This window comes from Nerophis ophidion, linkage group LG06, assembly GCF_033978795.1.
Source record: "Nerophis ophidion isolate RoL-2023_Sa linkage group LG06, RoL_Noph_v1.0, whole genome shotgun sequence".
Classification (NCBI taxonomy): domain Eukaryota; kingdom Metazoa; phylum Chordata; class Actinopteri; order Syngnathiformes; family Syngnathidae; genus Nerophis; species Nerophis ophidion.
In genome coordinates this window covers 66,162,534-66,185,957 of record NC_084616.1, presented here as the reverse complement: position 1 = coordinate 66,185,957, position 23,424 = coordinate 66,162,534, and the positions used below count along the sequence as shown (strand labels likewise).

The following is a 23,424-nucleotide window of genomic DNA, read 5'->3' as shown; positions in this document are numbered from 1 at the left end:
CCTCTGTAGCAGAACCTCCAGGTTCTGTAACAGCTTCTTCCCTCAGGCCGTAAGACTCTTGAACGCATCATAATAATCACCTCAATTCCCCCCAAAAATGGATTAACTCGCAGGAATATAAAGACAATATAACATACATACGTAAACCTGGATGCATTTGCAAAAGTGCAATATATTTATCTGTACAGTAATCTATTTATTTATATTTGCATTTTATTGCACTTTTATCCTGCACTACCATGCGCTAATGCAACAAAATTTCGTTCTCATCTGTACTGTAAAGTTCAAATTTCAATGACGATAAAAAGGAAGTCTAAGTCTAGTCCAGGGGTGCCCATTACGTCGATCGCGAGCTACCGGTCGGTTTACCATGAATTGATTAACGTGGACCCCGACTTAAACAAGTTGAAAAACCTATTCGGGTGTTACCATTTAGTGGTCAATTGTACGGAATATGTACTGTACTGTGCAATCTACTAATAAAAGTATCAATCAATCAATCAATCAATCAATCAAACCGCGGGGGGTGCGTCGGTCGATCGCCAGCCAGGCTTTTAAAAAAATAGACCTGGGCATTACGGTGGAATGAGGGGTTAGTGCGTCTGCCTCACAATACGAAAGTCCTGCAGTCCTGGGTTCAAACCCAGGCTCGGGATCTTTCTGTGTGGAGTTTGCATGTTCTCCCCGTGAATGCGTGGGTTCCCTCCGGGTACTCCGGCTTCCTCCCACTTCCAAAGACATGCACCTGGGGATAGGTTGATTGGCAACACTAAATTGGCCCTAGTGTGTGAATGTGAGTGTGAATGTTGTCTGTCTATCTGTGTTGGCCCTGCGATGAGGTGGCGACTTGTCCAGGGTGTACCCCGCCTTCCGCCCGATTGTAGCTGAGATAGGCGCCAGCGCCCCCCGCGACCCCAAAAGGGAATAAGGGGTAGAAAATGGATGGATGGAAGACCTAAAAATTAGCTTATCAATCTTCACCAAGACGTCACTTGATTGACATTCACGGCACCCGAGGGTCTTGTGAGATGACGCTGGCTGCTGCGAGATCATTATTTTTTTTTTAAATGACCGAGAGGAAGGCAAGAAACACTTTTTATTTCAACAGACTGACGCGCTGTACCTTCTGTCAAAACTCTAAAGGCCGACTGCACATTTCCTATCTTCACAATAAAAGCCCTGCTCCATGCTGCCTGCGCTAACAAAATAAAGAGTCTCGGAAAGTTGGCGTGCACAAGTGATCGCTTGTGAACGCCAGCTTTCCGAGACTCTTTTTTTGTTAGGTCATTTTTGAATAATGATGATCTCGCAGCAGCCAGCGTCATCTCACAAGACCTCCGGGTGCCGTGAATTTCAATCAAGCAAGCTACGGAATTTGCCTCCAATGTTTTTCTTTTAAAGTGTATGAAAGCTTGATAAATAAGATGTCAAATACCAACCACTTTTATGTGGTATTGGACAGAAAGGAGGACTTTTTTTTCTCCTCCATTCCAAAATGTGGGCGTTATCATCACTACTGTCTGATTCCAATCAATCCAAGTCATCAGAATCAGGTAATACACCAATTTATTTTCATGTCTTCCTGAAAGAAAGACATCTATATGTGTTACACACGCTTGTATTATCATTAAACACATTTAACTTGTAACAAAAATGTCTTTTTCATAAATACATAAATATAAATGATATATATGAATGACGTAGATCCCCTCAATTTGGTCAATTGAAAATTAGCTCGCCTGCAGAAAAAGTGTGGGCACCCCTGCTCTAGTCTAAGTCGTATTATTGTTGTTGGTATAAGTGGATTTGTTTTTATGCTACTGCTTTCTATCTAATACTAGCTAACAACACATAAAGGTAATGCTTGTGCATGTGCTACGTACGTACAAAATTACATCATTACATATGTAAAATACAATGAAAAGATGGTGCCAAGTAGACATCTGTGTAATTTTTGCAAACAGTCCCTTTAAAGGGGAACCACACTTTTTGGGGAATTTTGCCTATCGTTCGCAATCATTAATAACAAAGACATAACGACAGATGTATTTTTAAAAAAAAAATCATTCTAACTCGTAAATAAACGGAAATAAAAATCTGCTTACAGTGGAGCCAAAGGGAGATTCTCTATTACGCCCGTAAAAAACAATAAATAACCATCCAAAAAGCGACAACAATACTCAATTTACATTTTGTGGCTTGAATATTAACAAAATATTAATGATATTGTGGACCAGGCTCTGACACTGGCCGGGATCTTCAGCTCTCACTGGATCGGTTCGCAGCCGAGTGTGAAGCGACCGGAATTAGAATCAGCACCTCCAAGTCCGAGTCCATGGTTCTCGCCCGAAAAAGGGTGGAGTGCCATCTCCGGGTTGGGGAGGAGACCCTGCCCCAAGTGGAGGAGTTCAAGTACCTAGGAGTCTTGTTCACGAGTGGGGGAAGAGTGGATCGTGAGATCGACAGGCGGATCGGTGCGGCGTTGTGGTGAGGAAGGAGCTAAGCCGGAAGGCAAAGCTCTCAATTTACCGGTCGATCTACGTTCCCATCCTCACCTATGGTCATGAGCTTTGGGTCATGACCGAAAGGATAAGATCACGGGTACAAGCGGCCGAAATGAGTTTCCTCCGCCGGGTGGCGGGGCTCTCCCTTAGAGATAGGGTGAGAAGCTCTGCCATCCGGGAGGAGCTCAACATAAAGCCGCTGCTCCTCCACATCGAGAGGAGCCAGATGAGGTGGTTCGGGCATCTGGTCAGGATGCCACCCGAACGCCTCCCTAGGGAGGTGTTTAGGGCACGTCCAGCTGGTAAGAGGCCTCGGGATCCCCCGGGGAGAGCTAGACGAAGTGGCTGGAGATAGGGAAGTCTGGGCTTCCCTGCTTAGGCTGCTGCCCCCGCGACCCGACCTCGGATAAGCGGAAGATGATGGATGGATGGATGGATGGATAATGATATTGTTATTATAAGCGCTAACACAGACAAACTATTTATAGTGGCGCTGTGCCTGCAAGCTTGTGTGCCTGTGTGGTTTGTTGCTTCCTCGTTTCCTTGCTCGTCAAACTTTATTCTAGATCAAAAATAATGCCTCTCACCTGTAAATAAGGACGAGGACGTAATCCGACAAATTCATACATTTTGACATCAAATTTAGACCCGGAAATGGCGAGAAAGACACAAAAATACAATTGGTTCCACTACGCTTTTCTTCGCGAGGATTATGAGTCACCTAAATGGGAAAATAGCAACATTCTATCAGTCAGCATCCTAATGACAGCAGACATTGTACAGTACGTTATGTTTTATTATGTTGGTTGGCTCTGATAAAGTCTGCTGTGATGCTGATTAAAAAAAAAAAGCGAACACCATGATGTGTTTTTGAGATTAATGCGCCGTGTATGCATAAAATGATCAAAAAACGTAAATATTAAATGTTGTGATAAATGTGCCTGTACCACATTACATATATGCATACATTATGTACATAAAACCTTAATAAAGGTTTTTGGATATTTTTTTAGGGCTTTCTAGTCAAAATAGAGCGACTCTCATATTCTTAAGCGGACTTTTGATCGCATTTATTTACTCTTTAGAAAGCATTAAATAAATACATCTGTCATTAGGTCTTTTAAAATGATTGTGAACAATCTACAAAATTCCCAAAAAAGGGCAGTTCCCGTTTAACTAAAAATATAAACAAGTGCTTAGATAACTAACATGTGCAAGACTAATAAATAATGGTGCAGTGGTAAATAGAGCAAAGCAAAATGATGATATCTTGAATATAAGTTAGTACATTCACAGTGACGGATTAGTTCCAGGGTTATTTTACAGCATTTATCAGATTGATAGCCTGGAGAAGAAAACTGTTCTTATGACTTTTTTTTTTTTTTTTAGCGTACTGTGATTTGTAGTACCTGCTTGAGGGAAGGAGTTCGATTAGTTCATGACTAGGGTTTGAGGGATCTGCAGTGTCGCTACCTGCCTGTTTACCGGTATAAATCCTGGATGGGGGGGGGTGAGGTCGACACCGATGATCTTTTCTGCAGGCCTAATTGGTTGTTGCAGTTTGTGTCTGTCCAGCACTGTGTTCTTCAGCGTGTTCACTTTAATGACCGAACAGTCAAAATCAGTGCATTGCCCAACACTAATGTAACAGCAAAAGAAGTGTTTATTACATTTTAACAGAAGAATTAACAGCAATGAACTACCTATGACTAGGGTTGGGTATCGTTTGAATTCGAACGATTCCGATTCCGATGCCGATTCTTTGTTTCGATTCCGATTCCTGACGATTCTCGATTCCGATTCTTCTTGTACCATGCCGGGATCAATGTGTTTGACAGGTAGTTCTTGGAAGGTGGTATGTATTTTGGTTTGAGAGTTTTCACCATATCCCTGCAAACATAAACAAACATGTAATGTTGCTGTTACTGTTTAGCCCAGTATCAATTAGCTTAGCTCTAATGTTATTGCTTAACTAACCTAAATGATGGAGATTCTACCTCTGAAAAGGGATGCAGTCTTTTGACTATGTGTGCAGTGACCTTTCTGTGGCACTCTTCTGTCTGTGGCACCGACATATTCCCCATTGCCGCTACGGTGAACGGAGTACGCTGAGCACATCGTGGAGCCTGGCTAGCAGGTTGTAAATTGTGTTAGCTGCCTCAACGTTGGCGCAAAACACATTATTTATTGCATATATATTGTTTTACTTACCGGATTGGGACTGCAGTGCAGTGCCAGGCTGGGCGTCGGAGCCGGAGACAGAGGAAGAGGCAGAGGACTTTGCGCTTTGAGTCACTAGAGAAAAGCGCTATATAAATATATATATTTAACACGGGCGGTATAGCTCGGTTGGTAGAGTGGCCGTGCCAGCAACCTGAGGGTTGCAGGTTCGATTCCCGCTTCCGCCATCCTAGTCATTGCTGTTGTGTCCTTGGGCAAGACACTTTACCCCTGCTCCCAGTGCCACCCACACTGGTTTAAATGTAACTTAGATATTGGGTGTCACTATGTAAAGTGCTTTGAGTCACTAGAGAAAAGCGCTATATAAATATAATTCATTCCAAAAAATTCCTATAATTCACTTCACTTCACATGTGCTTTGTGGACTTGGAGAAGGCATTCGACCGTGTCCCTCGGGAAGTCCTGTGGGGAGTGCTCAGAGAGTATGGGGTATCGGACTGTCTTATTGTGGCGGTCCGCTCCCTGTACGATCAGTGCCAGAGCTTGGTTCGCATTGCCGGCAGTAAGTCGAACACATTTCCAGTGTGGGTTGGACTCCGCCAAGGCTGTCCTTTGTCACCGATTCTGTTCATAACTTTTATGGACAGAATTTCTAGGCGCAGTCAAGGCGTTGAGGGGTTCCGGTTTGGTAACCGCAGGATTAGGTCTCTGCTTTTTGCAGATGATGTGGTCCTGATGGCTTCATCTGACCGGGATCTTCAGCTCTCGCTGGATTGGTTCGCAGCCGAGTGTGAAGCGACCGGAATGAGAATCAGCACCTCTAAGTCCGAGTCCATGGTTCTCGCCCGGAAAAGGGTGGAGTGCCATCTCCGGGTTGGGGAGGAGACCCTGCCCCAAGTGGAGGAGTTCAAGTACCTAGGAGTCTTGTTCATGAGTGAGGGAAGAGTGGATCGTGAGATCGACAGGCGGATCGGTGCGGCGTCTTCAGTAATGCGGACGTTGTACCGATCCGTTGTGGTGAAGAAGGAGCTGAGCCGGAAGGCAAAGCTCTCAATTTACCGGTCGATCTACGTTCCCATCCTCACCTATGGTCATGAGCTTTGGGTCATGACCGAAAGGATAAGATCACGGGTACAAGCGGCCGAAATGAGTTTCCTCCGCCGTGTGGCGGGGCTCTCCCTTAGAGATAGGGTGAGAAGCTCTGCCATCCGGGAGGGACTCAAAGTAAAGCCGCTGCTCCTCCACATCGAGAGGAGCCAGATGAGGTGGTTCGGGCATCTGGTCAGGATGCCAGTCCTGTCGCACGTGTTACATTTCGCCGATATTTCTTTTTTTTTTAGTAAAATAAAGCCACACTTTTGACCGCCGACGCCCATTATCCATGCTTGACTGACTCGCTCGGCTACATAGGCTAGGCTATGCTAACACTTCCGGCGGTGGGCGCGTCTTCGTTGGTGTTCAGCGGCTTCTTCTTTCGGTCGGCGGACTTGGTATCGAAACTAGGAATCGAAATTTAAACTTTTGAACGATTCCAGGAGAATCGGACTGTTAGTCCCGGTTTCAATCGATACTCGATACTCGATATCCAATCCTACCTATGACAGTACAAATAGGTTAATAATAGTTTTGAGAGAATTATACAACTGGAAAGGACGCAATATGTTACTGCATATGTCAGCATCCACATTTAGAACCTTACATTTTTAAATTATTGTATTATCAATTACATACCAAATAATACATATTAGGGTTTATGGATGTGAGTGTGAATGTTGTCTGTCTATCTATGTTGGCCCCTGCGATGAGGTGGCGACTTGTCCAGGGTGTACACCGCCTTCCACCTGAATGCAGCTGACATAGGCTCCAGTACAACCCGTGACCCCAAACGGAACAAAGGGTTGTGGATGGATGGATGGATAGCTTTATTGCAGAAGGCTGCAATATAATTTTTATATAGATTTTAGGCAATATCACGCATCTCTAACTTGTTACAGTATTATAATCAAAGTTGTGGACTCAAGTCATGAGACTTTGAATCGGTCAGACTCAAATCGCAATTTTAATGACTTTGGACTCGACTTGACAATATCATCAAATACTTGCAACTCAACTTGGACTTTGACATTACTGACTCAAGCCCTGACACAGACTGTATCATTACAACTTGATAAGACATGAAAAATTAGGTATTGGTTTTCAGCAAATGGATTCTCGACCGTAAAATCCAAAATACCTTTTGAAGACAAAGTCAATATAACTATGCTTCTCCGGCCCACGTGATACGCTTGCATAGGGAAGGGATTCATTTAGCCCCATTCCTGGATGGATCTCACGTGAGAGGAAGAGGGGGCTTAAAGGCCTACTGAAACCCACTACTACCGACCACGCAGTCTGATAGTTTATATATCAATGATGAAATATTAACATTGCAACACATGCCAATACGGCCTTTTTAGTTTACGAAATTGCAATTTTAAATTTCCTGCGAGTTTCTTGTTGAAAACGTCGCGGAATGATGCGTGACTTCACGGACTGTAAGGAAATATTAGCGCTGCACCAAACACGGCTAAAAGTCGTCTCTGTTCATGGCGTGATTACACAGTATTTTGGACATCTGTGTTGCTGAATCTTTTGCAATTTGTTCATTTAATAATGGAGACTATAAAGAAGAATGCTGTTGGTGGAAAGCGATGGATTGCAGCTGTCTTTAACACCGAGACACAGCCGGTGTTTCTTTGTTTGTTGTGAAGCGGAGCGGTCAAGCGAACTTGTTTTCTCTACGTCAACCAGCATGTTTTTGGATGGGGAAATTGTGATATATATCTTACCGGAGACATCAATGGATTATTCGTCGTCCTGCAGCAGCTGTCATGTCAAAAAAGGCAGCTGTAAGCTTGGGTCCTCGGATTCTTTCTGAGACACTGCGTGTTCACCGCAGCCATCCGACCTCGAGGTATGTCTTTACAATATTTAACATCTCGCTAAAACACTATTATAACAATAAGCAGATGAGGGATCTTCCAAAATTATCCTAGTAAATGTGTCTAAAAACATCTGAATCACTTTTTTTTTTTTTTTACTTTATTTTTATTTTATTTTTTTCTAGTTCTTCGCTATCAATATCCTCAGACACGAATCTTTCATCCTCACTCAAATTAATGGGGAAATTGTAGTTTTCTCGGTCCGAATAGCTCTTTTTGTTGGAAGCTCCCATTATAAACAGTCTGAGGATGTGAGGAGCTCTCACACGGGTGACGTCATCGTCTGCGACTTCCGGTACAGGCAAGGCTTTTTTATAAGCGACCAAAAGTTGCGAAGTTTATCGTCGATGTTCTCTACTAAATCCTTTCAGCAAAAATATGGCAATATCTCGAAATGATCAAGTTTGACACATAGAATGGACCTGCTATCCCCGTTTGAATAAAAAAAATCTAATTTCAGTAGGCTTTTAATCATTTTGCAACACAGTCCACTGAAAATGATAGAAAGTGCTGCAACGCTGACAAAGTTGGAATTGCCACAAAACACATTTTAAGATATTCAACGCTCCCCCAATTTGTCACATTTAATGTGTCAGGTAAACCGTGATGAATGGGGCAATTTTCTGTTAGACTCCATTATTGTTGTTGTTGTTTTGTTTGCTGGGAGTTCTAATATTCATCCAGATCCTTGATGTCTTTGACAACTAGGACTCTTGCTCTTTGACCCCCATTCAGTTTGATGTAGAGTTTGCAGTTGGAGCTCCAAGTTCCCTGAATTTTCTCCTGTTTCCTCTCGGTGATTTCAGCATTACGTTGAGTGAGGTGCTCGTTCATGTACACGTTTGTGTCCTTCAGCTTTTTTCCTTGTGTCAGCAATACCATTTTGGATGTCCAACGGGTGAGCTTAACGATGGTGGCTGGTGTGGTGTTGTTGCCGCTTTTATTCAGTAGAATGCATACATCAATGGTGCTAATATCGACATTAATTCTCTTTAATTGCAGAAAGATGACCACTTCACGGTGGCAGAGGGGTTAGTGCGTCTGCCTCACAATACGAAGGTCCTGCAGTCCTGGGTTCAAATCCAGGCTCGGGATCTTTCTGTGTGGAGTTTGCATGTTCTCCCCGTGAATGCGTGGGTTCCCTCCGGGTACTCCGGCTTCCTCCCACTTCCAAAGACATGCACCTGGGGATAGGTTGATTGGCAACACTAAATTGGCCCTAGTGTGTGAATGTGAGTGTGAATGTTGTCTGTCTATCTGTGTTGGCCCTGCGATGAGGTGGCGACTTGTCCAGGGTGTACCCCGCCTTCCGCCCGATTGTAGCTGAGATAGGCGCCAGCGCCCCCCGCGACCCCAAAAAGTGAATAAGCGGTAGAAAATGGATGGATGGATGGATGACCACTTCTTGCTCTGTTGAGGCAACCTCAATTTCCTCTGGTTCTCCTCGGTAGTCAACTGCTCTTGCATAGGATCGAGGATTGATGCGTAGCCCTGCAATGATGATGTCATTCTGTCGTATAAACTGATCCACTTCCTCTTTGACTTGAGATTAAAGACTTCAGACTTACTTGAGACTTGCAATACATTGACTTACTCTGTGACACGTCAGAGGGGCTTAAACAGCTGTTTTTGTGTGTGTGTGTGTGTGTGTGTGTGTGTGTGTGTGTGTGTGTGTGTGTGTGTGTGTGTGTGCTTGACAAGATCGTGATTGAAAAATCAGTTGATAAACACTACATTTTATATGTATTTTTTGCAGTTACATAGTTCAATGATTACAGTCCAGATGCATTAAACGTCCGTTAGTACCAGGATGCTCAAACATGGCAGATGTATTTTTTTTACCCATCGCATAAAAAAAAAATCACAAATTTTTAAGGCGTTGACGCTTTTGTTTTATTTTGTAGTAGGAGCGACTTCCTCCTGGTCAACTTCATTGTGCGCATGCAAGTGATGTCTAGGCCACATTGGGGCCGGTGCGCGTTTACACTGGAGTCTGATAAATATCACATTTTACTTGCAGTGTTAACAGTCAGTTGGAAAAAAATCAGATTGATTGATTGATTGATTGATTGAGTGATTGATTGATTGATACTTTTATTAGTAGATTGCACAGTTCAGTACATATTCCGTACAATTGACCACTAAATGGTAACACCCGAATAAGTTTTTCAACTTGTTTAAGTCGGGGTCCACGTTAATCAATTCATGGTACAAATATATACTATCAGAATAATACAGTCATCACATAGGCTAATCATCATAGTATGTACATTTAATTATTTACATTATTTACAATCCGGGGGGTGGGATGAGGAGCTTTGGTTGATATCAGTACTTCAGTCATCAACAATTGCATCAACAGAGAAATGGACATTGAAACCGTGTAGGTCTTGTATGTACAGCCAGCAGAGAACATATTGAGTTCAGATAGCATAAGAGCAAGTAAATACATTAGAAGTACATTTGATTATTTACATTAGGTTATTTATAATCCGGGGAGATGGGATGTGAATGGAGGAGGGTATTAGCCAAGGGTTGAAGTTGCCTGGAGGTGTTGATATCTTTGACTTTACGAGTTGGAAATCCAACCTTGGGGGGGCGTTCCCATTGAAGTTTCCGACTAGGAACTCGGAGGTTCCGACTTAACACACCATAAATATTTGTATTTTATAAGCACAACATCAAAATGACAGAAACAAGTCGCGAAAAATTAGCGAGTCAAACAGGCTGTTCATCTAAAGTACAAATTGTAAATGTTGACTACATCTGTTTTTCATGTCATATTGTATCAATTTTTTACAGTCATGACCTCTTGATTGCACAGACAAAAAGGCTTTCTGTCTATGAACATTTGTAGGGTTATTAAACTGTACATATTTATGTTGTACTTGTAATTATTGTGTTCCAATTACCTTGTAGGTCCCACGGTAAAAAAAAAACATGGTGACTTCATTAATGTAAACATGTGTATATAAATTATAATAATAATGTCACGTATAAAAATGATGATCGTGATTATGATGTCTTTCAGGTTTTGGGATGTTGAAGTAAAAAAGGCCACAAAAGAGCTCCGAAAGCCCAAACTCACCAAAGTCCTTCTGAAGTGCTACGGGAAGTCGTACGCAGTAGCGGGACTGTTTGCGTTTTCACTGGTAAGCTATAACTTCATCAATTTATTATGGGATTTAAAATTGCTGTTATACAGTTGGAAAGTACGTTAATTGATCTTTTGCATTATGCATTTATGCAAAACATTTTTTAACAGGGGAAAAACATGAAATATGTATTTTAATAAGTGAGGAAAATAAGTGTTACAAACCCCGTTTCCATATGAGTTGGAAAATTGTGTTAGATGTAAATATAAACGGAATACAATGATTTGCAAATCCTTTTCAGCCCATATTCAGTTGAATGCACTACAAAGACAAGATATTTGAAGTTCAAACTCATAAACTTTATTTATTTTTTTTGCAAATAATAATTAACTTAGAATTTCATGGCTGCAACACGTGCCAAAGTAGTTGGGAAAGGGCATGTTCACCACTGTGTTACATCACCTTTTCTTTTAACAACACTCAATAAACGTTTGGGAACTGAGGAAACTAATTGTTGAAGCTTTGAAAGTGGAATTCTTTCCCATTCTTGTTTCATGTAGAGCTTCAGTCGTTCAACAGTCCGGGAACTCCGCTTTTGTATTTTACGCTTCATAATGCACCACACATTTTTGATGGGAGACAGGTCTGGACTGCAGGCGGGCCAGGAAAGTACACACACTTTTTTTACGAAGCCATGCTGTTGTAACACGTGCTGAATGAGGCTTGGCATTGTCTTGCTGAAATAAGCAGCGGCGTCCTTAAAAATGACGGCGCTTAAATGGCAGCATATGTTGTTCCAAAACCTGTATGTACCTTTCAGCATTAATGGTGCCTTCACAGATGTGTAAATTATCCATGCCTTGGGCACTAATGCAACCCCATACCATCACAGATGCTGGCTTTTGAACTTTGCGTCATTAACATTCTGGATGGTTCGCTTCCCCTCTGGTCCGGATGACACGATGTCAAATATTTCCAAAAACAATTTGAAAAGTGGGCTCGTCAGACCACAGAACACTTTTCCACTTTCCATCAGTCCATCTTAGATGATCTCGAGCCTAGAAAAGCCGGCGGCGTTTCTGGATGTTGTTGATAAACGGCTTTTGCTTTGCATAGTAGAGCTTTAACTTGCAGTTACAGATGTAGTGACAAACTGTATTTAGTGACAGTGGTTTTCTGATATGTTCCTGAGCCCATGTGGTGATATCATTTAGAGATTGATATCGGTTTTTGATACAGTGCCAACTGAGGGACCGAAGGTCACAGTCATTCAATGATGGTTTCCGGCGCTGCCGCTTACATGGAGTGATTTCTCCAGATTCTCTGAACCTTTTGATGATATTATAGACCAGGGGTAGGGAACCTATGGCTCTAGAGCCAGATGTGGCTCTTTTGATGACTGCATCTGGCTCTCAGATAAATCTTAGCTGACATTGCTTAACACGATAAGTAATGAATAATTCCGCTGGTAATCACAGTGTCAAAAATAACGTTCAAAATATAAAACATTCTCATGCATTTTAATCCATCCATCCGGTTTATACCGCACCTGTTCAAGAAGTCGCATTAATGGTAAGAAGTATTTTATTTATTGTTGGTTAGCTTTGGAATAACAATGTTATTAAAAAGAATACAAGACTTATTATACACTAAAAATGTTGGCCTTACTTAAAAATGCACGCATTTAGTTGTAATCAGTCCTAAAAAAATATTACATGGCTCTCACGGAAATACTTTTTAAAATATTTACCTTGTATGGCTCTCTCAGCCGAAAAGGTTCCCGACCCCTGTTATAGACCGTAGATGTTGAAATCCCTAAATTTCTTGCAATTGCACTTTGAGAAACGTTGTTCTTAAACTCTTTGACTATTTGCTCTCACAGTTGTGAACAAAGGGGTGTACCTCGCCCCATCCTTTCTTGTGAAACACTGAGCATTTTTGGGGAAGCTGTTTTTATACCCAATCATGGCACCCACCTGTTCCCAATTAGCCTGCACACCTGTGGGATGTTCCAAATAAGTGTTTGATGAGCATTCCTCAACTTTATCAGTATTTAATGCCACCTTTCCTAACTTCTTTGTCACGTGTTGTTGGCATCAAATCCTAAAGTTAATGATTATTTGCAGAAAAAAAATGTTTATCAGTTTGAACATCAAATATGTTGTCTTTGTAGCATATTCAACTGAATATGGGTTGAAAATTATTTGCAAATCATTGTATTCCGTTTATATTTACATCTAACACAATTTCCCAACTCATATGGAAATGGGGTTTGTAATTTCCAAAACAGAAAGTGCAAGATTGTCAGAGACATTTTTGAACAATCTATTAGTGCACTTTTGTGCATGATGTCACTAAGATGACATATCAAAACAACACTAAATTAAAGTGCACTTTTGTACAGAACGCCAATACAATAGTTAATCACACACAAAGTGCACTTTTGTGCATGATGTCACACAAGATACTTCAATAACTGTCAATTAAAAGTGAGCTGCATCATAGGAAATAAAACAGTGTATGTCTTTCGTTCTGTGGTAAGTTCCTTCGAATTTTATCTTCTTCTGTTGTTGATTTTTTTTTCAGACGGTGTTGATCTGCAAATTGTTGCTTCGGCATTTTGTTTGTGTGGCTCCGAACGGAGATGTTGACATGCAGTTTCAATTAAGGCTGGGCAATATATCGATATATACGATTTATCGCGGGTTTGTCTCCGTGCGATGTAGAAAATGACTATATCATAATATTCGGGTATAAGTTCTCACGCAGTTGCTTTTAGCTGCGGGCTCTTTTCACTCTTTCCTGTCTTTCCTTCTCACAGACAAGCAGGCGCACATTCTTACATACGTCACATACTGTCACGTCATACGTCACATACGTATACGCCCTCGCAGAGCAGAGAGGTAGCAGACTGGGCTACGTTAGCTGCTAACGTAGCCGTATGAGAGAAAGAAGGTGCGGATCTGGTAACAAATGAAGGAAGACTTAATTCCCAAGAAAAACAGCAGGGGGTCCATCGTCTGGCGGTGGTTCGGCTTCAAGTGGGAATATGTCGAACAGACAACCGTAATAAGTCAAGCATGCGGTACAAGCGTTGCTATAAAAAGTAGCATAACTGCTAATATGTAGCATCATTTGTAAAGTCACTCGCTAGAGCAGGGGTGGGCATTACGTCGATTGCGATCGACTGGTCGATCTCGGAGGGTGTGTCAGTCGATCTCAAGCCAGGCATTAAAAAATATACATAAAAATGAGCAATCATCAATCATACCAAGACTTCACTTTCGTCAGTTGTTTGACATTCTCGGCACCCGAGGATCTTGTGAGATGACGCTGGCTGCTGCAAGCTCATATTTAAGAAAAAAATCACTAACAGGGCGGACGCAGAGAAACACATTTTATTTCTAGAGACTCCGTACCTACTGTCAAAACTCTAAAGACCGACTGCACAGTTCCTGTCTTCACCATAAAAGACCTGTTTCATCCTGCCTGTGCTAACAAAATAAGAGTCTCAGAAAGCTAGCGTGCACAAGCTAGCAAGCTACGGAGTTTGATGCCAATGTATTTCTCCCCCGCCCTCAGCGACCGCTTTCTCACTTGCTTGCCCACCCGCACAGTCACTGACGTCACTCACCTGCTGCCAGACATTAAAGGGCCAAACACATATGCTACTCTCATAACAAAGTGTTTAAAAACGAGTATGCAAGTTGGACAAATGAGATGCCAAATCCAACCACTTTCAAGTGGTATTGGACAGAAAGGAGGACTTTTTTTTTTCCTCCATTTGAAAATGCGGACGTTATCAGCACCACTGTCTGATTCCAATCAATGCAAGTCATCAGAATCAAATACACCAACTTATATTCTTGTCTTCATGAAAGAAAGGAATCTATGTGTGTTAAACATGCTTGTATTATTATTAAACACCATTAACTTGTTAACAAAAATGTCTCTTTCATAAATAAATAAATATAAATTATAAATAGGAATGAGGTAGATCTCCTCGACTTGGTCAATTGAAAAGTAGCTCGCCTGCAGAAAAAGTGTGAGCGCCCCTGCGCTAGAGAATGAAGAGAATTTCATAACTGTAGTAACATACCACATAGTGAAGGACGAATACTATTTGATTTCGTGTCCTTGGGCAAGACACTTTACCCACCTGCTTCCAGTGCCACCCACACTGGTTTAAATGTAACTTAGATATTGGGTTTCACAATGTAAAGCGCTTTGAGTCACTAGAGAAAAGCGCTATATAAATATAATTCACTTCACTTCACTTCCTATTATGCAGCTCTTTTTTATTTGACACTTAAAATGTCACTGACAATCTTGCACTTTCCGTTTTGGAAATGACTTTAATGTTTGTGCCATTGCTTAAAAACATTAAGACATACACTTTTGGGCAATTGACTTAGTTGTGATTTCCCTCTCTGCATGAAAGTTTAAAAGTAGCATATATTAATGCAGTATGAAGAAGAATGTTTTAATTTATACACATATAATCATCATACTGCTGTGATTATATGCATCAAGTGTTCATTCAAGGCCAAGGCAAAATATCGTAATATATATCGTATATCCCGATATGGCCTAAAAATATTGCGATATTAAAAAAAGGCAATATCGCCCAGCTCTTGTTTCAAGCACTCTTCATTCTCTAGCGCAGGGGTAGGGAACCTATGGCTCGCGAGCCAGATGTGGCTCTTTTGATGACTGCATCTGGCTCTCGGATAAATCTGAGCTGACATCGCTTGACATGATAAGTAATGAATGATTCCACTTGTTAAAAATAACGTTCGAAATATAAAACATTCTCATGATTTTTTATGTTCAAGAAGTTGCGTTAGTGGTAAGAAGTAATTTATTTATTATTGGTTAGTGTGGGGCTTGCCCTCCTGGGGGTTCTTCAAACCACCAAGCACCGACATGAGAGCCTGTTTCAGGGTTACAATATTGTTTTATTTTTCAATAAGTCTCTCAGTTGCTTTCCAGAAATTGTCTTTTTCTCTTTCGTTCTCGCTCGCGCTCTGGCTCCCGTTTCAACCCCGTCTCTCCTCTTGGCTGCTGCTTATAACAGAGCGACAGGTGATTCGATAACAAGGCCCAGATGGGCCATCTACGCACCTGTCGCTGATTTCGAGGCCGGTCCTGGCACACCCTGCTTCGCTGCAGGCCCGCAGGCCACGTCCCCTCCACAGTTAGCATCAGAATAAAAATGTTATTCCAAAGAATAAGAGACTTATTATACTCAAAAAATGTTGGTCTTACTTAAAAATGCACGCGTTTAGTTGTGTTCAGTGTTAAAAAAAATATATTATATGGCTCTTACAGAAATACATTTTAAAATATTTGGCTTTTTTGGCTCTCTCAGCCAAAACGGTTCCTCGACCCCTGCTCTAGCGGGTGACTTTATAAATGATGCTACAAATTAGCAGTGCTGCTATTTTTTGGAGCAACAATTATGGGGCAACGCTTTTACCCCATAATTGTTCAACATATTCCCGCTTGAAGCCAAACCACCGCCAGGCGATGCACCCCGTGCGGTTTTTCTTGGGAATTCATTTTTCCTCCATTTTTTTACCAGATTCGCACCTTCTTTCTCTCGTATTACCACTCGCAACGCACCGATAGCATCACAGCTAATGTTACCCATGTAGCTACCTCTCTGCTCGGGGAGGGCGTGTGACGTTGCACGCGTGACGTATGTAAGAAGTAGTGTTGGCAGGCCAACGCAATCAATTACAATAAACAGAAACGTTGTATAATGCAAGCATTTGGTCCCAGGAATTCACATTTAAGTATGCAGGTATGCATTTTGTTGGAATTTGGGGTTTTCTCCTGCACTCCTGAAAATGTGTTCTACACTTTTGTGTTGAAGTGCAAGTGTAAGCTTGCTCCTCTTACTGCAAATCATCCTGTGTAGCACGCACCTTTTAACAAGGGCTGTAGAAATGTATTTCCTGTATATTTAAAGTCTTCATTTCTAGTAAAAGTGACTGGTGTAACAAATCAAGTAGTCCTAGCTGCAGTCCCACCCCCATTCTTTCTTTAATTGATCCCTCCAGGATTTTGCAGGCTTTTCTTGTCATTTTTGTGTAAAATGCTTGATTTCGTAGCAGCTTATTCAAACAGTTCAGCATATTGTTGCAATCTTTTTAGACTTATTTTCTTTTCATACCTTTGCATTAGCTTGTGGTTTTACAAAATTGCAACCAATCTTTTAAAAAATCTGCGATGAGGTGGCGACTTGTCCAGGGTGTACCCCGCCTTCCGCCCGATTGTAGCTGAGATAGGCGCCAGTGCCCCCCGCGACCCCAAAAGGGAATAAGCGGTAGGAAATGGATGGATCTTTTAAAAAATATTTGTTCCTCCCACTTCCAAAGACATGCACCTGGGTATAGGTTGATTGGTGACATTAAATTGGGCGTAGTCTGTGAATGTGAGTGTGAATGTTGTCTGTCTATCTGTGATGGCCCTGTGATGAGGTGGCGACTTGTCCAGGGTGTATCCACCTTCTGCCCAAGTGCAGCTGCGCCGCGATCCCGAAAGGTACAAGCGGTAGCAAATTGATGGCGGTAACTAATACCCTGTAAAATCCGTCAAATGAAGAATTATTTTACGAGCCTCTAAATTTATCTAAAAAGCATCTAAGTTGGGAGATGTATCTTCTTTTACAACCGGGGGCATTCCCATCTCAGTGAGTCAGTTTAACCTTCCTCTTGTGTTAGCTTTCTGTTACCATCTTTTATGTTAACGGGTCGGTTTTGACCCATGTCTTAAATCTGCTGTAAAATACACTAAAAACAATTATCTATCATCCTATTTGTTTCTCGTCTCTTGGTTACCTTGTTAGGCTTCCTTATCCTTGAAAATATTGGTTTTAATATTTTTGGTTTGGGCCATTGGGCCTTTTTTTTGTCAGTATACCCCTCGATTTCAATTTTTTAAAATGGTAAAACGAACCTCAAGAGAATCATATAAATAAAAAAAAAGGTTGTTGTGTTACCTAACTATTACTAAGGGGTATTAGAACACATCTCTTAAATAAATGTGTTTTATTTATTTTTTCATTTTAAGAATTTTAACTATAGTAACATCTATGGTGTTACGGGTCAATTTCGACCCATATATATTTACTTCAAGAAAAAGGCTAAAAAGTATTTTTTTTCAGTAACAGAAATCCAACATCAAACAAACAACAACCAATCAAGCAAATGAAACCAAGAGAAATAGATTACTAGTTCCAAAACTAATAAAAAAAACAAAATCAGAGTGGCAAAAAGTGACACTTTTAGTGTCCGTCTTTTGTTTTTTTTTTGTACAGGATAACAAGGTAAAATGAGAATCCACTAAAGCTCACATGATTGGGAGAGGAGCTGGCTGTCAGTGTGTTCAGTTTTGGCTCTTATCATTGCTTTATCATCTTATTTTTATAACTGGGTCGAAACCGACCCTAACAACACCAAGGGCATAATTTCTACCAGAGCATTTTATAATTTAGTGAAAAAAAATTTAATGTTTTATTTTCTTGACAAAGAGGTTCCTGACAAAGTCAAAAAGCTTTGATGCAAAAAAAATAAATGTATGTGGTGTTTTTATGCATTTAAAAACTAAAACGGGTCGACCCTAACACAAGACGAAGGTTAATCTACATTTGAGCCATGGCAGTCTGCATGGAGGTGGATTGAAAAACTTTCAAACGCTTTCAATGACTATGTTTTCACAGCAGGTTATGAAGCCTAATTCGTAGGAATGTAATGTTATTATAGATACCACCGTATTGGGCTGGGCGATATACTCGATATATCGCGGGTTTGACTCTGTGCGATATAGAAAATGACTATATTGTGATATTCAAGTATACGTTCTCATGCAAATGCTTTTAGCTGCGGGCATTACACTGCATGCGTTTCTTCCTCTTTCTTCTCACAGAGACTTAAAACAAGCGCCCCTTCTTACATACGTCACACGTGCAACGTCACACGCCCTCCCGGAGCAGAGAGGTAGAGACATGGGTCGAAGGGCACACACACACATGGCTAGGGATGTATACCGAGTACCAGTATTTTTTGGCACCGGGTCCTAAATTGGTCGGTCCATGAGGACCAAGAAGATTCTGAACTAACGATCTTTCTTTCGAGATTTTTTTCTTTCAGCTGACCGATGTAATTACGACACGCTGCCGCTGCTATTTAATAAAATCTGTTATTAAAATTGACAAAATAAGGAAGTTTGTAACAACAATATTTCCCCCTCAAAGTCACGCACGCTGTGTCAGGTTGAAGTGAAAGCACTTTACTCACGACGAGTCTCGGCGCAGTGGAAGAGTGGCTGTGCGCAACCCGAGGGTCACTGGTTCAAATCCCACCTAGAACCAACCTCGTCACGTCCGTTGTGTCCTGAGCAAGACACTTCACCCTTGCTCCTGATGGGTGCTGGTTGGCGCCTTGCATGGCAGCTCCCTCCATCAATGTGTGAATGTGTGTGTGAATGGGTAAATGTGGAAGTAGTGTCAAAGCGCTTTGAGTACCTTGAAGGTAGAAAAGCGCTATACAAGTACAACCCTTCTATTTATTATTTATTTATTAGCTGTGATGCTAACGGTGTGTTGCGAGTGGTAATACGAGAGAGTGAAGGTGCGAATCTGGTAACAAATGAAGAAATAATTAATTCCCAAGAAAAACAGTATCGTCTAGCGGTGGTTTGGCTTCAAGCGGGAATATGTTGAAAATTTATGCGGCAGAAGCGTTGCTAAAAAAAAGTAGCAGCACTGCTAATTTGTAGCATCATTTGAAAAGTCACCCCGCTAGAAAATGAAGAGTGCTTGAAACTGTGCACGTCGGTGCCACGCCCACAAAATGCCGAAGCATTTATTTCCACATCAACACCATAGGACACTATTTGATATGCAGCTCATTTTTAATTGACACTTATTGAAATATCTTGTGTGACATCATGCACAAAAGTGCACTTTTTTTCTTTTTAACTATTATGGTGGTGTTCTGTACAAAAAGTACACTTTAATCTAGTATTTTTTAGTTTTGTCCTCTTAGTGACATCATGCACAGAAGTGCACTTTGTTTGTTTTAAACTATTGTAGTGGTGTTATGTACAAAAAGCGCACTTTAATTTAGTGTTGTTTTGATATGTCATCTTAGTGACATCATGCACAAAAGTGCACTTAATAGCTTGTTTTAAAATGTCTCTGACAATCTTGCACTTTCTGTTTTGGAAATAATATGAATGTTTGTGCCACTGCTTAATAACTGTTTAACAAATACAGTTTTGCTAATTTGACTTAGTTGTGATTTCCCTCTCTGCATGAAAGTTTAAAATGAGCATATATTAATGCAGTATGAAGAAAAATGTTTTAATGTAGACACATGCAATCAGCTCTCTACTGTGATTATATGTATCAATTGTTTATTCAATGCTAAGGCAAAATATCGAGATTTATATCGTGTATCGCGATACGGCCTAAAAATATTGCGATATTAAAAGAAGGCCATATCGCCCAGCCCTACCAGGGTATTGCGGTTTCAAAGTCTTCACAATAATGTTGTGATGACAAACATTTGGTGGGTGTAGTTTTTTTGTGGCGCTTTAGCATTGGGACTGTCTAAAATAAACATAATACCAAAATCCTCTGCGCGGCGCAGGGCCGGTGATGTGGGGGCCGTGGAACCCCATAAGCATGAAGTGAAGTGTTCCAAGAAGATAAGAATAACTTTTTTTTTTTTTTTTTTGTGGACATTACCTGAACATTTAACCAAAATCTACCCATAACTGTTCTAGTTATGTTGCTTACAAACAAACTCTGGCAAAAACATAACCTCTTTGGCGGAGGTAAGAAAGTCTGTGTTCTGCAAAGCAAAGCCCGTCACTTTAGTCTCAAGCGTGACCCAGCTGGTCACGGCGAACACGGAGAAAAATCACCAAAAAAAAAAAAATGTACACCGCAGGACATACAAATAATCCTAAAAGCTACTACTTATCCATTTTCTACCACTTATCTCTCCCGATGTTGCGGGGGGCTGTAGTCTATCCATTAGCATTCGGGCGGAAGGCACGGTGCACCCTCGACAAGTCGCCACCTCATAAACCGTCCCCCAGAAAAGATATTTGAAGCCAGTGAAGCTAAACATCAGTTTGTTAGGTATTTAAATTATTAAAAATAGATTGTTACACACGTACACACAAACACTCTCCACTGTGATTATCCATCCATCCATCCATCCATTTTCTATGGCTTATTCCCTTTTGGGTCGCGGTAATTTGTCTCTAAAATTGCTATAACTATACCTCTGCATAATATTATAAGCTTATTAACATTAAAGGGAACAACACACTGGTCTTTCCACTTGTCCCTCCGTGGTGAGAAAAAAGCCAAGTGCTACATTTGCTTAATCATATTCTGTTACGGCAAAAAAAAGAGCATGTTCCCCAAGGTCACAATGTTCCAATCGATCGGTCATGGTTAATTATTGCCCAATTTCTGTGGATAATATGTGATCGCCAGATGCCAATTAGTGCCTGTCAAAGCTGATCACCAAAAAATGATCACTTTTAGCTCAGACTTTGCAGCTTGGTCTTTTTGTTGACAGGCAGGCTTCTACTGGCAGTTACTGCTAACTGTTTGTGTATGTACATAAGCAATACAAATCGGCACCGATAAGTAAATATCACCTTAATTGTGGCAAATAAACTACATTTCTTACAAGCATTATTATCACTGGGGGATTGAAGAAAAAGGCTGAATATGAGCCACGAAGATAGCAGTAGACGACAAGAAACTACAGAGACAACAGTTCTGTGCCGTTGCTGTGTCGGTCGTGACTCGTGTAACCTGGATTTCCACTGGAATGCGAAACGGCAGCGGAACATTGCCGCCACAGTCGCGGACTCTTTCCGTTTTTATTCAAGTCAATGTGTACCGTTTGCACAGCCCGCGAAACGTCACTGCCATGTCGGTGCCGTTCCAGCGCTAAATATACGCAGAGCTTCTACATTTCCCACTCGCTGCAAAAAAAAAACGTTCAGTTTAGCTAAAATCTGCTTGTTTTAAACAGTAAGTCATGCACAGGCACAAAGTAAATTATCCGGAATATTTTCAAATTAAAATACTCCATTTATCTAAGATGCCACCTTATCTTGGTAGAGGAGTTTGAGTGTCCCAATGATCCTATAGGAGCTATGTTGTCTAGGAGCTTCTATTGCCCTGGTAGCTGCCCATGGGGCCTGGACGGGCCAGCCCAAAGAGGTAACGTGGGTCCCCCTGCAATGGACTCACCCCTCATAGGAGGGGGCATAGAGTTTGGGTGCAATGTGGGCTTGGCGACAGCCAAAGGCAGAGCCATTGGCGGTCCAATTGTCGGCTATAGAAGCTATCTTTCGGGAAGTGGAATACCACCTCTATGGGGGAGAAGGAACCTGATTCTGGTGCGCAAAGTAAAGGAGTTCCGCCTCGATCTAGTTGGACTAACTTCGGCACACAGAAAAGGCTCTGGAACCAGTCCTCTCGAGAAGGTATGGACTCTCTCCCACTCTGGCGTTGCAAGCAGTGAGAGGCATTGGACAGGAGTGGCAATACTTTTTGCCTTGCGGTTCAGAGCCCGCATGTTGGAGTTCAACCCAGTAGACAAGAGGCTACCTTCCTTCTGCCTTCGGTTGTGAGGACGGTTCCTGACTGTTGGTGCTTATGCATCAAACAGCCGTTCAGAGTACCCACCCTTTTAGGATTTACCAGAGATGACCAGAGGTGATCGGCTGATCTTGCGGCTTCCTTTAGTGTTGGCAAGTGGGTCAGAATGTTGTCCTTCACTTGGCTCGACAGAAACTGCAACTTTCTCATGAAAGCCGTCACTGCACTGTACATCTCATGCAAAAAAAGGCCCTTACGCTGCAGTTTGACATTCAGTTCGTTCATAAGTGCAGTCACATCCACAGCGAATCCAAAGTCTGCCACCCAGTCTTCATCTGAAAGTTCTGGGATGTCATGTCCTTTCTTCCTACAGAAATTCTGAATCTGGTCTCTCAGGTCCCGGAAACTTTTCAGTACTTTGCCCAGGCTGAGCCACCTGACGTTGCTGTGGTAGCTTATGTCACCATGTTCACTCTTTGTCCTCCAAAAGTGCAACAAATTGTCTATGATTTAACGCTCACACTCTGATATAGTTAATTGTTTTACTTACTGCATCAACAACATGGTTATTTTTTAACACTATCTTACACAACACCTCCTGATGTATAATACAATGCAAAAATGTCAATTTCTGCACAGGGTTAATTTCTATCACTTTATCCTGCATCCTCTTCATAAGTCCAACATTTTTCCCCTTCAGATTTGGACAACCCTCTGTTGTCACACCTGCCAGCTTGTCTCATTTCAGTCCTAAAATGTCCAAACACGCATTTACCTCTATGTACAGTTCATTACCTGTGGTTGTCCCTTTAATTGACTGCATGGCTGCCAGCTCCTCTGTGATTTGAAAGTCTGCAGTTATCCCACGTAAGAAGATGAGCAGCTGGGCGGTGTCACATACATCGCAGCTCTCATCCAAAGCCAGCAAAAATCAGTCAAAGTCGGCTGTTCTGTTCTTCAGCTGAAGCTCCAAGTTTCCAGCGATGGTCTCAACCCGCCGCATTACAGTGCATCGAAAGAGT

The 23,424-nt window shown here is 41.6% G+C and overlaps 1 protein-coding gene across 1 annotated transcript in view; it reads left to right on the top strand.

The window, feature by feature from the left end:
- The window catches only part of LOC133555134 (ATP-binding cassette sub-family C member 4-like), a 153,607-nt gene that overhangs the window by 46,968 nt on the left and 83,215 nt on the right, over positions 1–23,424 (top strand). The window contains exon 3 of the mRNA XM_061904647.1: positions 10,698–10,818. Coding sequence (XP_061760631.1) covers positions 10,698–10,818 — 121 coding nt within the window. The remainder of the gene's footprint in view (positions 1–10,697; positions 10,819–23,424) is intronic.